General features: G+C 41.2%; 1 protein-coding gene, 1 long non-coding RNA gene and 1 pseudogene across 5 annotated transcripts; all 3 read left to right on the top strand.

Moving 5' to 3' along the window:
• The first annotated feature begins 8 nt into the window (after positions 1-8).
• Positions 9-8,137, top strand: LOC116929142 (intraflagellar transport protein 172 homolog). Its single transcript, XM_045178351.1, has 24 exons — positions 9-159; positions 1,182-1,325; positions 1,387-1,499; positions 1,570-1,755; positions 1,822-1,909; positions 1,977-2,191; positions 2,258-2,425; positions 2,493-2,631; positions 2,698-2,817; positions 2,882-2,994; positions 3,058-3,173; positions 3,238-3,858; positions 3,930-4,125; positions 4,187-4,318; positions 4,386-4,891; positions 4,954-5,261; positions 5,325-5,537; positions 5,606-5,731; positions 5,796-6,197; positions 6,283-6,716; positions 6,785-6,980; positions 7,046-7,246; positions 7,308-7,547; positions 7,610-8,137. The coding sequence occupies exons 1-24, from the start codon at positions 121-123 to the stop codon at positions 7,889-7,891; spliced, it is 5,298 nt and encodes a 1,765-aa protein (XP_045034286.1). The 5' UTR covers positions 9-120; the 3' UTR covers positions 7,892-8,137.
• A 1,292-nt stretch (positions 8,138-9,429) lies between these two features.
• On the top strand, positions 9,430-11,858 carry LOC123475294. 4 transcript variants are annotated; one of them, XR_006650312.1, is made up of 8 exons: positions 9,430-9,583; positions 9,789-9,961; positions 10,017-10,579; positions 10,642-10,766; positions 10,856-10,981; positions 11,104-11,194; positions 11,255-11,423; positions 11,609-11,858. It is a non-coding gene; the product is annotated as an uncharacterized LOC123475294 (long non-coding RNA). The 4 variants fall into 4 exon arrangements; XR_006650310.1 differs by having other exon boundaries at positions 9,437-9,583; positions 9,646-9,961; positions 10,856-10,988; XR_006650309.1 differs by having other exon boundaries at positions 9,437-9,583; positions 9,646-9,961.
• Positions 11,859-11,865: 7 nt separating this feature from the next.
• On the top strand, positions 11,866-14,202 carry LOC123475581 (annotated as a pseudogene).

Raw genomic sequence — 14,202 nt, forward strand, 5'->3', positions numbered from 1 at the left:
CTGTTTGGTGGATCGTTGCCTAGCAACAGTGGAAAAATTAAAAAACACGAATTCGATTTCATACATGAGATTCCTCGCACAATGTCTGAATACGGTTGTTACTAGTGGGATAATTTAACAATGCAAATCCGTCGAGCTAAAACTCTTTTACCCTACCAGGTAAGTGGTAAAAAATTGACTGGACTTAACTTGCCTTTTAGGAAAGGATATTTTTCTATTTGTGATTCATGTTTCGAGGTTGCTTCTTACTTTGTGAGACGATTACGACATACGTGTGAGACGAAATGCACGGTGTTAAAAAACCATCATTACAATTGCTACACATTACCTAACAATTAAATTAGAGGATTTCTGAATCCAATGACCTAAACCCATCGAATTTGTTATGATAAATGACAGAAATGTGCAATACGAAATTACGCCGTATGGCGTTTGATACTTTCCATGCTACCTCTAGCGAGGCTCGAACTCGCATTCCCCGGCCCATTGCCTTATCCAGTAGGCCGCAGAGGCTGTTATATTCTCAAAATATTATCCTTCCTGAAAAGTAAAGTGTGAGATTGTAAGCCGGCACTGTTTAAAATACCGTAAGTATACGTAAAGTGTCGTAGATATGGTAAGCTGAAACTCTTTTGCATGTACAAAGGAAAACGAAGACGATTCCAAAAGACTTTTAAGTTCTTTAATAAAAAAAGATGTTTAAAAAACACTTTCTGGAATTTGGAATCAAATCGATTCAATTTGGAGTTATTTTAACAACTTTGAAACATCAACTACGATGGTTTCAATATTAAGATTCATCGACAGCTGCAGTCTGATAGATTGTTATATAGCCTTATACAAACAATCTCGTTATTTCAGTGGGGCGATGACGGGATAATTATTCATTTGCCCGAATTAAATCTGGTTTGTGCTACGATTTTGGTCAACGATACACAATTTGCCTCTTGTCCCTAACGCTTACTCAAGGTTTTAAACTTCATATTTACGTAATCGGCATTCATCAGCATATCATCATAGCTTACAATTATAGTTGTGAAGTAAAAAATTCAATGTATGGAAGTCCCTGGTTCAATTAGAATGACGTATCACGTAAATATAGCGAAGAACAAGGAATTTAGATTTGTTCAGCGTCTACAGAATTTACAAAAAAACTGTGCATTTAAAATCTTTTGTAAAAGGATGGCGCCGCCAAAACTAGTGGAATCTGCTGGTCCGCTAATGGCCAAAAATTAGCCGTTGCAACTGCTGAGAGAGTCATTGTCCTATTTGATGCAAACGGAGAGAAACGAGACAAGTTTTCCACCAAACCCTCTGACTCAAAAGTGAGCACCAGCATTTTACCCTGTTTTCATCAAATTAAAATTATCCCCATTTCTTTTCTAGTTTGGCAAGAAAAGTTACAACATCAAAGGAATTGCATTCTCTCCGGATTCAACTAAAATTGCTATAGGCCAAACAGATAACATAGTTTTTGTCTACAAAATTGGTGACGACTGGTAATTGAAAAAAATAATAATTTTATCTGTATTTTCCAACTTTCCTTACTCGATCAACTTTATGGAATAGGGGAGACAAGAAAGTCATTTGCAATAAATTTTCTCAAACGAGTTCTGTTACGTGTTTGATTTGGCCTAGTCAAGGACCAATTGTTCTAGGTTTGACCGATGGAAAGGTACGTGCTGCTCACGTCAAAACAAACAAATCGCAAACGCTCTACGCAACAGAGTCATTTGTTGAAATTCTGGCCTCGAAGTAATGCTGATTCTCTTTATAAATATTTCGACTGCAAAGCTTTTATACCTAATCTACTTTGAACAGCCAATCTGGAACCGGTTTCATCTCGGGACACGCAGATGGAACGATCGTAAGATTTTACGTGGCTGAAGATGGCACCGCTCTTCCTCAAGTACGAAAGCGATTTCATTTATTCATAACATAAATTATTAATCGGTATAATACCAAATTAAATACAGGGAAAAGTGGTGATACATGGCGTGGCCCCGACTGCCCTTGTATGGGCTGGTACATTAATTCTAGCGTCAGGGTCAGACCAGAAGCTGGTTTGTTATTCGGCTGAAGGACGACCCATTCAACAGTTTGACTACAGTCGCGTCAAAGAAGAGCATGAAATAACAGTTGCCGTATCGAGTGGTTGCGGCCAAATGGTCGCTCTCGGCAGTTTCGACAAGTTTTGATTCTCTTTCATTTTTTTAATGAGTTGGCACGAAAACTAATTAGATTGTTGATTTCAAAGGATTCGCATCCTGTCGTTTAATTCGAGGAAGAGGCAATGGGAAGAGAGTGCAATTAAGGAGATTACGAACATGTACACAATTACCTGTTTGGCTTGGCGGTCAGATTCGCTCTATTTGGTTTCATCATCTCTTTGTGGCGGAGTTGAACTCATGGAAACAGTTGCCAAGTAATTGATTTTTCAAATTTTCGTTTTCGATAAACAATTTATTTTCAAATTATTTTCATATTGACAGAAGAACACTTTGGAATGGCCGAGTTGAAATCATTTACATTTCATCTAGTCAAGTAGTAATAAAATCCGTACCAAATGAAGGCGTTGCCTTTTTCCATCCTGTAGTTATCCGCACTCAACCGGGCTTGGAAATCGAAACGGTAAAAGCTATGAATAATTGGATCATTGTTTTTTAAATGTAGTACTGAACATAACAATGGATCCAGGTGAGAATCATGGGCAGAGAAAATTATGCTGTTGCTCGCACTGATAAGACGCTCATCCTTGCCGATTTGAGACGAGGATTGGTTAGTGAAGTGCCATGGAAAGAACCAGAAATTATTCAGGTTCGAATATGAATTCCAATTATTGCAGAATCATCTTAGGGGACACATCCTTTGTCTCTTGCAGGATGGCAATAAAACGAAATTCCATTTTGATACACCGCACGCTTGCATGGTGTTTTCACGAGGGGAATTGACCCTCATCGAGTACGGTGTCAATACCATCTTAGAACGACTGAGGTTTTTACCAATTTTATGCTTATAGTGATTTAAATAACAATCATTCACCATCACGCATTGTAGGATGGAATTTATGAATCCGCATTTGATCAGCGTTCGGATCAACGAGCGACGTCATAAACAGGGAGATAACATTAAACGACTGGCTTATCTATTAGACTTGAAGACTATTGGTATCAGTAAGTATTACATTACAAGTTTCTTTAGTCCACTCTATTTTATTCATACATTTCACTTCGTCAGGCGACCTTGTTACTGGCCATTCGTTGGGTCAAATTTCCCACGAATCGAAAATTGACTGGTTGGAAATGAACGAAACGGGTAGAAAGTTGCTCTTTCGCGATCAGAAATTAAGACTCTACATGGTCGATTTGGCCACTTCTACAAAGACGCTGTTACTCAGTTCTTGTCTGTTTGTCGAGTGGGTAGCCGGCAGTGATGTTATTGTCGCCCAAAGTCCATCTTTGCTTCACGTCTGGTATCACGCCGAGAGTAGCGATAAAGTGCAAACAACCGACATTCGCGGAGAAGTGCTGGATATCGTCAAAGAACCAGGTGGACGAACGACAGTACGCATCCAGGATGGAACTATGATTAACGAAGTCACTCTAGACGACCAACTAATTGAATTTGGGACGGCCATTGAAGATGGAGACCTTATTCGCGCATTGTCCTACCTGGAACGTCTCGATTCTCATTCGCCCGGCTCTGCCAAGGGACTTTGGGCCACTTTGGCTCACATCAGTCTCGATGCTAATGAATTACGGATCGCGAGTCGCTGTTACGCCGCTCTTGGTGACATATCCAAAGTTCGTTTCCTTATGGAAACCGTGCGGTCATCCGAAGAAGTCGCAAAAACAATCAGTAAAACTCTATGCAAATTCAAGCATGGTTAACTATTTCGTTTTAAATAAATGATCTCTTCCATTTGAAAGAGGGAGACGGATTCAGCTCACCGCTGGTGCAAGCTCGCATGGCTATTTTTCAACGAGATTTATCCACAGCTGAACGGATTTACATCGATCAAGGGAGTCCGGATGACGCTGTGCGGATGTACCGCCAGTTGCTCCAATGGGAAGATGCGCTTCGAGTCGCAGAAACGTACAATCTCTCAGACAGGCACCAAATCAGGTGCAAAGTAAAAGATGTTTGATTTAAATTTATCTTCTAATATCTTAAATGATCCGTTTAGACAAGATTATCTTCAATGGCTCCAAACGACGTGTCAAGAATCAGCGGCTGCCGAGGTGTACGAACGCGCAGGAGACTACGCATCCGCAGTAACAATGTGCCTCAAAGCGGGCTTACCCTCTAAAGCGGCCAAGTAATGAATAATTGACTACCCCATAATGGATGCATCGAATATTCACGTCGTTTCTCTTATCAAACAGGTTGATGTTGCATAGGGACGAATTATTATCCGACGCCGAGGCTGTCCATCAAGTTGTAACAGCTTTGCAACGATGCAACATGTACGTCCAAGCAGGCGAAATGTACCAAGCGACGGCAAAGCTCGACAAGGCATTCGAATTGTATCGTAAAGGTCATGCCTACGCCAAAGCTATTGATTTGGCCCGGCAAACGTTTCCCGGAGAGGTAACATTTTTAGAGGAATTGTGGGGCGACTATCTGATGTCAACCCATCGGCCAGAACAAGCCATAGCTCATTACATTGAAGCTGGAAAAATGACGACTGCCCTACGAGCGGCTATTGAAGCTCATCAATGGGAAAAAGCGGCAGACATATTGGAAGTTGTCGGTGAATCGAACGTCGAAACGGAACATTTCCAAATGCTAGGCCGCTATTATGCCACTGTGCGGGCCTACGAGAAAGCTGAAAAATTTTTCATGAAAGGAAAGTTGCCAATGGAAGTCGTTAAAATGTACATTTCCGTTGGTGAGTCGAATTAGATATTCTGTACATCCATTGATTTCCGAACTTAATGGGATTTTCTCTAGGTCATTGGAGTCGGGCTTATGAAGCGGCAAAACATTCTTTACCAGCGACGGAAATAAAGCGCCTTTTTAATGACGAAGGTCAAACGTTGGTGAAAGCGGGCCGATTCCGCGAAGCGGAGCAGCTCTTTGTTGCTGCCCAGTTAATTGACTCGGCCGTAGAAATGTACCGTTCCAGTAAGAATTATGATCAACTCATCCGTGTCATAAGCAATCACCTACCGGATCAATTATCTCGCTATCACTTGGATATCGCCCGTCAGCTCCAGGCGGATGGCAATCGCAAATCCGCCGAGAAACATTTTATCGCTGTGCGTAACATTAAAACGCGTCCTTTTAATATTGTTAGTTCATTACCAAAAATTGGTTAATAGGCCAACGCTTGGGGAGACGCTGTTACCATGTATCGAGACTGCGGCCTGTGGGAGGATGCCTTCCGGGTTGTCCGAGCTAAGGGAAGCCCAAAAGAAGCTGCTGCTCTTGCTCTGGAATGGGCCCTGAGTGTCGGTCCAGAAGTTGGTGGAAAACTGCTGTTACGTCAAGGAATGGCTGAAGAATGCATCGCCTTGGCTTGTGATCAAGAAATGGTAAGTAGAAAAATAAAGTCAGACATTGAAAACTGGGATTAGAAAAATTGAATTTTATAAACGGTTAGTTTGAATTTGCCGTTGGAATGGCTCAAAGTGTAGCACCACATAAGCTTAAGACAGTTCAGAGACTGTTGGCCGTCCATTTGCAATCTGCTGATCGTTGGAAGGAGGCAGAAGAAGCTTACGTCAAGGTAATTTTTTAAAATTAAAATGATACTCCATCAAATGAGTGATGTTTATCCTATGTTCAAATAGGCGGGCGTGGCTCGAGAAGCTATTGAAATGCATTTGAGTCGAGGCGATTGGTTAGCAGCCGAGCAGTTGGCCGAGCAACACGATCCTGAAGCCCTTAACCAGATCCTCATTTCGCGAGCTCAAGCCTCATTGGACGCCGGCGACTTCCAGCAATTTGAGACGTTAATTCTTCGTGCACAGCAACCTCTTCTCTTGTTACAAGGCTACAAAGAGACGGGTCGCTGGCAAGATGTTCTCCGTGTAGCCAAAGAATATCTACCCAATCGTCTTGCCGCTCTGCAGGACGAATACGATCATTACGTCACCAAGACACAGGGTGTCAACGCGGCTAGTTTAATAGCACAGGCTCGTGATTGGGAGCTCCAGGGAGAATTCTCACGTTCTGTCGATTGCTACTTCAAGGTACTTTTAGTTAAATTTGTGACGTTGTAATGTAAACTTTTGGTGAAATAACGGGAATAACTCATTTGTTTTTTTCTGAAATTAGATTACTCTTGCAATGGTGAATGAGCCAGCCAAACTGGTAGCTCTCTGGAACAAAGCGTCAGAGTTGGCTGTCAAATTCCTGGACGAAGACAAGGCTGTTGTCCTGGTGCGGAACGCTGCCCGTCAGTTAAGAGAAATCGGTCAAGCAGCTGCTGCCGCGCAACTTTATCTTAGTGTTGACAGCGTCCGGGATGCTGTGGACATTTTGATGGAAGCTCGTGACTGGACCAGGGCACGTAAAATTGCGCAAGAGCTAGAGCCTGACTATTATCCACGTGTTGAATCCGCCTACCGGGAGTGGTTACGTGCGGAAGGAAAAGCCGATCAACTGGCTGACGTAGATTTGAATGGAGCTCTGGAAATGCTTGCCGGCCAGGGACAGTGGGATCAAGTTCTCCAGAAAGCGCAGAAACATGGAGCCGAATTACTTAACAAGTGAATTCACTTTATTCGGATTATTTAAGTGGTTTTCTAACATGTTGATACGTCTCTCTTCTGGACAGGTACGTCGCCATTTATTCTACTGAGCTGATCAAGCAACAGCGCAGTTCGGCCGCTTTAGAATTATTCATCAAGTACGGTGCACCGGCCAAACCTCAAAATTTGAACATCTACCGTCATCTTGCCAGTGAAATTTTGCTCGAGGATAAAAACGATATCAAATCATTGATTGGTTTACGAAACATTTTTCACCAACTAGTAACTATCCTCTTTTATTGTTTTACCTTTTGCTGAACTAAGTCAACTCGCTTATTATTCTCCAGGTGAAAGAAGTAACATCACCCACAATCAACATGGAATTTGAGCGGTTTTTGCGACTGTTCCATTACACGATGATTAGCAATACTTGCCAGAATGTCAGTGGACTAGAAGTGATCGCCACCAAAGCTAGCGTTTCATTACTGCGATACGCTGACCTATTTCCAGCTGATAGAGCCTTCTACGAAGCCGGAATGAAAGCCAAGGTGTATATCTTTATGAAGTGTGATGTGTTAGACGTGAATCATGAAAGTAATTTAAAAACAGGCAGTAGGATGGGATAACTTGGCGTTTGTGCTCCTCAATCGCTATTTGGACATTGCGGATATGATTGAAGATAATGGCGATAGTGCTGATGCTACCCTGCTGGATAACACAGATTTCGAGCAGACGGACATCCCTTTTGATAAACTCTGCATACCGGCCAGGCCGTGCGTCAACGGTGCGCTTAAAGAGCAAGCAAAAGAATGGGTGTTGGCTGTCTCGTTGGATCAGCGCATCGAACAGGTAAGTTTGGCTTGAAATGATATAGGAGTTGTTGGATGACTTACTGAATGGATACCACGCAGCAATTACCTCTGGATGAGCGTGGAGTTTATGAAGCCTGTTTGATTAACTGGAAGAAGTCGTCGGATCCGCCTGCAACGCCATGTGTTTTGACGGGCTACCCTGTGTTAAGACAGCCTGTCAAATTCCCAGCACAGGGGAAAGAAACGAATCGAGAAGATTGGAATCGTTTCCTGGTGGCGGTCAAACGCTGGCCAGACAATCGCCAACTTCACGAAACGCTTGATTTTATTGAAAAATGGTGCAATGGTCTGCCGTCAGTTACTTCACAGTTTGCTTTCTGATTGAGCATTTCATCTGTTTTCTGTTTATGCCAAGTGTTGGCCAGTTGATCTCATATATTACGATCCAGTCATAGTATCATTCTCCCTCAAATGTAATAAAGCGGGGAAATTACGTTGTCCCATTTGTCCAGCGGTTCGTAACCGACGGCCTCTGACATCTCACATTAATCGGTGATATAGATTTAAATGTTAAGCTCTATAGTTATACGTTGTGACAGCTTAAAAGAACAAAGATTTGAACGAGAAGTTTGGCTTATTATTTTAAAATATATTTCATATCTTAACTAGAAGTGATAAGGTAAGATACTAATTGGATGGCAAAAGAGGTTACTGTAGAAAGATATAATTTTGGACTTTGAAAACTAATCAGTTTAATGGTGACGGGATTCAGGACCACCCGAACACGACATATAACATTTTATTGCAGGCGTACCACTCAAAATTTAAAAAAATCGTTCGGCACATAAATTGTTCATGACATGAAGAATACGTGGTAAAAAAATGAAAGAATTTTTTTGCGACGAAAAAATTCAAAAGTCGGCGGAATGACCCTTATAGAATAATACAGTTCGATAAATCTTACAAATAAAGAAAAATTTTCCGAGTGAGAAGCAATACAGTATTTAAAATCATGCCAAATTCTTGAGCTGTCTGAAATAATGGGACCCAAAATCACCTAATCGACTTTAATCCTATTTGAAGAGATGTTTCCATATTATATATCATCGAATGAGGCTCAGTGGTAAAGCACGAGTCGAAAGTTCTGGTGTATAAGTCCCGTGGCATACTAATATTTTTTTCATTTCGTACCTATAACAGTATTCAGGGTTAGTAACCACAAAAATTTCGTATTGCGATACGATACAAAATATTCGGGGCTGAAAATAATGCGATATTCAAAATATTCGGGCAAATAACCCCGAAACACTGGTGTACTTTTTTAACAGTGAACGTCTGTATCATCATCTAAATAATGTCTTTATCATCTATTACATTGCAGAGAAGAGAACAGCGTAACTTTATATCCTACATACGCGATTTTGTCGGATTCTATGCGGATGTAGTCTTAGAAATGATATCATTGGACCCATGTAATTTCTCCAGCATGTGACCATATATGCTGCGTAAAGTAGTTCTTATCTGTATGTACTCAAACTTCCTCTAAAGATTTTCTTCATCCTGCATTAAATATCGACTTCGTTTGATTTGTTTGAATAACAAATTTTATGTATAGGGCTATAGGCCTACACAACGTTACAAGGCGCTTATAGGTAGTTGGTGTAAAACGATTCTTGAAAAAATCCGACTTGGGCCTTCCCTTTTAGACTTTGACGTGTGTTAAGTACGGAACGCCGTTTGATCCATTATTTTATAGACAACCCTTATATCGCTAGCTGATCGTTTATGTAGCAAATTAATAGCTAACTTGCATTGCCATCTAACGGTAAAAAATGACACTAATAGGAGGAATTTGAATAGACCACGCCTTCAACGAAGGAGGAGTCCACTACCCATTGAACTTATCGATCGATTGTTAGGCCCATTTCGATTTCGCTACTGTACAGTCAATGGCGGCATGGCAGCGAGCCAGCCGCTGGTGCCGCCTTCGACGCGCGTTGGAATTTGGAAGTGTATGGTTGTATACATGTGGACTTGAAGTGGCGTTGCATGTGGGAGGCCCCGTCGGTAATGGTAAGCGTATGAATAAATTAGGGTATGTAAGGCAATTAGTTATGCCATAATATCTCACTTAGTTCGCAGACTGGTCATTTGATGATACGTGTGCACAGTGGTAGTGCTTGGGTGCCTCAAGAGGGAATCACAGAGCATAGCCACCAATACAGCTAAAAGTCATAGAAGATTTTTAAAATTGTTATTTGATTTTGTGTTGTTTCAGCAGTAGTATGTCCTTCAACAATCTGTTATGTCCAACCATGGAATGAGTTGCATGTTACTATGTCAACCAAACGAGGCAACAACAATTAGTCAGTGGAAAACAACACATTCATTCCTGCGGATGGTTTTGAGTTTGGCGAAAGGACAAAATCCAATAGGGTTTCACTATTTTCAGTAAGTGTATCAGGAAGAATATTATACTGAAGCATACTTAATTTCTTTAATATAGATTCACAATAGTAATGGTTTCGAAGAGGATATTGACGGAGTTTCGGTATAAAAAAGTATAAGTACATGGATCCTTTTACTATCACACATGTTATGGTATTTTTACAAAATCATTGAAGTGCTTATCTGGACCCCCTTGTTTTCTGTGGCCCCGTTCCCCTTGACTTATATTATTTTCTTTAACCCTTTTGTGCGTGTAAAACTAAAGGCTAAAAGAAGAAAAATGATTCAAAAATTGTGGGAGAGAATCATCAAAGAATCATACACGTTTAGGTAATCCAAGGAAATAAGAAAGAGTATTAACTCGGCGTAGTCTTCGATTCCGTCTTTTTAAAAGCTGTTTTTTCTGTGGGTGGAACTTTTTTGGTCGAGATGTTATGGGTGTCTTAAAGGCACTGAAGGTTGCATTAGATCCCCAACAAAAAGGGAACACTGGAAATCCCAGGTGGTGATGGGAATTAGTGACAATGTTACGGTGTAGATAACTTCAGAAAGTGTGACGCTAGCTGATGTAAACCGCACCAGCTGTGCTATTACCAAGTCTGTCTCACTTTTGCCGCCTAGGTATCTTTTCTAACAAAATATGTCTTATCAAATTTTCCTTTTGTTAACTGATTCTCATTTAGCAGGAAAAGGTTGTGAGAGTAGCAGAAGAAGAGGAAATTGCAGTAAACCCGTTTTTGAAAGAAGCCAAACATTCCGATGATATGGGAGCCCAGCCTGTGGAAACAAAAACACTATGTTTCAGATAGTAAGCTATCTCGACATTCGACAAACCCAAAGTTTCACACATAGATCTGCTTAAACATTCTTTGTTTCTTAAATTTATATCGACATCAGGAAAGACAAAAGGAACACAACGTTCCTAAGCTACTTCTGAGGACCACTGTCACCGAAAGAAAAATCACATCGCTTATAGACTCGGAAGGTGAAAGCGAGACCCAAAAATTTGCAGCAACCAAGCAAGTAAAGGGTATTTTGGCAGATGATCGTGCACGGAAAGCTAAATAGTCAATTCAATAAACTTTCCTTAACACATTTTACATGACCATTCGTTTAAAACGATTTTATGTCCTCCACTGTTACAGACCACAATGTGTACATGCTTCACATCCGGGAAATTAATACTGCAGTAACCAGAGCGGTAAAAAAAAATTGGCACCAATTCCTACATATCAGGTAGACTTATCCCATTCGAAAGCATTCGGAAAAACAGATTTGTAGAAAAGTCCGGTGTAGATTTTGCCGCAACGCATTCAAGAATGGGGCTTAACACCTTGCATGGCTTCGGTCCCAACTCAGTTTACGCAGCAGATGCCCTTACTATACGACCCAGCAATCTTTGCGGTCTTCCAGTGCCGGGAATTTGTTATGATCTTATGCATGCAATTGCTCAACATGGAATTAGGTAACCAATTCTGTTGTATAGAAAATGTTTATTATTCAACTTATTTCAAAGGAGTGTTTAACATGTCATAAAATAATTAGAACGTTTTTAAAATTTTATTAAATTTTATTTTTATTTGTTTGTATTTAATTTTATTTATTTATTTATTTTTTCGGTTCTGTTCTGTTCTGTTCTGTTCTGTTAAGGTGGAACGGTGAAGAGAAAAGATGTTTGCGAAGATGGGCAATTCGAGATCCAAGAAGAAAAGGAGTGCCCATTGTTTAAAGGCTTAGAGACTCGGCAACTGGTATTGCTGACCCGTGGTGACAGCGTCGAATAGGTTGAAGAAGGGTTGCGTTGCGTCGCAAAATATTCGCGTCATATTATTTCCGTCATTGCTGATACTAATCGCCACCTTTACGGAGTCCAGTTCCATCCTGAAGTTGATTTTACCGAAAACGGTATGTTGGTTTCCTTTCCATTGAGTGCGAAACATTGATCTTAATGGCTGGTGTAAAATTGCAGGACGAATAATGTTGCATAACTTCTTGTTCGACATCTGTGGATTGCAAGGAGTTTTCACATTGGAGAAATGCGAGCAACAGTGTATCCATACGTCCGGCGTACGGTCGGACGTAATAAGATCGTGCTCATGCTGGTAAGTGGCGGATTCGATTCCGTCGTTTGTGCTGCCCTTCTCCATAAAGCACTTCTACAGAGTGACAAACATCCATATCGATAACGGTTTCCTGCGTAAAGACGAATCCGAGCAAGTCGTCACTAGTTTACAGCAACTCGGGCTCAATCTTCGGGTAATTTGAGATACTTTTCTGGACCGTTCAGAATCTTATAAATGGCCAAAATTTGATACGAGATTAATTGATACGTCGTCCTGTCACATCTCAAATTCTATGATTTATAATTCTTGTTCTATGACAGAGTTCTTTCCAGACAGTGGCTTCTCATTTCTCTCGTCATACCAGCGATCAGATTTGATGTTTCGAATTGTCTTGGGTTGTTAAAGCAAGCTTGACTTTCTACGATGCTTCCACCAACGTGCATGATCGCCAAACTTTGTCGTTGTGTCGGACTGTTAATCTGGAAGAAAAACGTCGAATTATTGGCGATAAGTTTCTCAAAGTGGTAGATAGAACGGCTAACGATTTAAATGTCATCTGGGATAATCTACTTCTCGGACAAGGTATCAAACTTCTCTTTTTTGTTGTTGCATGTATTATATTGCCTAATATTCAATATCATCATACATGAAAAAATTACAGTTGCTTTGATACCGGATTTAATTGAGTCCACTTCGCATATGGCTTCTTCGCGCGCTGATACCATAAAGACTCATCATAACGATTCCGAAATGGTTCGACAGTTGCGCATTTACGGCCGTGTAGTAGAACCTCTTAAAGGTAATTGCGTTGTGGCATTCCAGTAAGATCTTTACTCTTTTCGCTATTTTTTCCAACAGACTTCCATAAAGATGAAATAAGGTCTTAGGTCGCGTGCTGGGTCTGTCCACAGAATTACTGGAACGTCACCCGTTTCCTGGTCCCGGTTTGTCAATTCGAATCCTTTATGCCGAAGAACTGTTTATGGAAGCTGATTTCGTTGAGACGCAAGTGCTGATTCGTTTGATGGTCGATTATGCTAACATGGCAGCTAAGGAACATGCCTTGCTCAGGGAATGCGACAGTGGACTCCCCGACACCAGCCCCCACCCCTACCCCGACACTAGCCCCCCGACAACAGCCCCCCCGACACCAGCCCCCCGACACCAGCCCCCAAAAAAAAAGCAAAGGGGGCTGGTGTCGGTGAAGCACACGACACCAGCCCCCTCGTGAAATCCGTTCAAGTTAAGGGGGCTGGTGTCGGTGAAGCACACGACACCAGCCCCCCTCGTGAAATCAGTTCAAGTTAAGGGGGCTGGTGTCGTGTGCTTCACCGACACCAGCCCCCCTTCTTTTTAAATTCGTTCAAGTTTACGAATAATATAAAGGATATCCTCTGCTGATATGTGTAGTTTTGTAAGCCTTTTAACAAGGCATGACGGTTCTTATGTCATCATTTTGTTTCCCTGCACCCAGTGATTAGGATACTCAAGTTTTATTCGGGAAAATGGGGAATCGTATTTCAGTTCAACTAGCCCATGAACTAGCAGAACTGCAGAAAAAATTTGAAAATTGCTCAAGCGCTTATTAGGTTATTCATTCTTCAAAAACTTATTTGTTTCCATGCGAAATTAGTTCGCATCCTACTAAAAACTAAATTGTTCTGTAATCGAATTAATTTTTTAAAATATCTTTTATTTTTGTCCTGCAAGGTACAATTTTGATTAAACCAAGGTACAGTAATGAGATAAAAAACAAACAAGAAGAGTCAGTAAATCGACACAATATGGAGAGGAACATTTTTCTCCACATTGTTTTTTATCTCATTGTCACTCACTGTCCGCATGCCGCTATGAGAAGCTAGCGCAGATGCCAATCGTCTTGATCCCTTTCACTTTGATCGCGATTCGAGTCAACGCATTCCATCATGCCAGTGATCAGTCGTTTTTCGATCATTCTTTTCACAGGATTTTATGACTGGACTTCCTGCAATTCCTGATACCCATTTGCCCCAAGAGGTACGTAAAAAGTGGGCACATTTTTTAACAGATCTTTCTGTAAACATGGATACCGCTAATTGGGTTGTAGACAAGATGGTTGAAGCCGTCTTAACTGTTCCAGGAATTTTCAGGGTCTTGTATGGTCTGAAGGCGAAACCACCCTGCACAACGGAGTGGGAATGA

This window comes from Daphnia magna, linkage group LG8 (assembly GCF_020631705.1).
Source record: "Daphnia magna isolate NIES linkage group LG8, ASM2063170v1.1, whole genome shotgun sequence".
NCBI classification, from domain to species: domain Eukaryota; kingdom Metazoa; phylum Arthropoda; class Branchiopoda; order Diplostraca; family Daphniidae; genus Daphnia; species Daphnia magna.

What these genes read in the sequence shown, in the direction of transcription:
- LOC116929142 (XM_045178351.1), top strand. Translation starts at nt 121, where the DNA reads ATGCAAATCCGTCGAGCTAAAACTCTTTTACCCTACCAG. An exon ending in ACCATCTTAGAACGACTGAG is followed by an intron (nt 2,995 to 3,057) that starts GTTTTTACCAAT and finishes CACGCATTGTAG; the next exon opens with GATGGAATTTATGAATCCGC. An exon ending in TCAGACAGGCACCAAATCAG is followed by an intron (nt 4,126 to 4,186) that starts GTGCAAAGTAAA and finishes TGATCCGTTTAG; the next exon opens with ACAAGATTATCTTCAATGGC.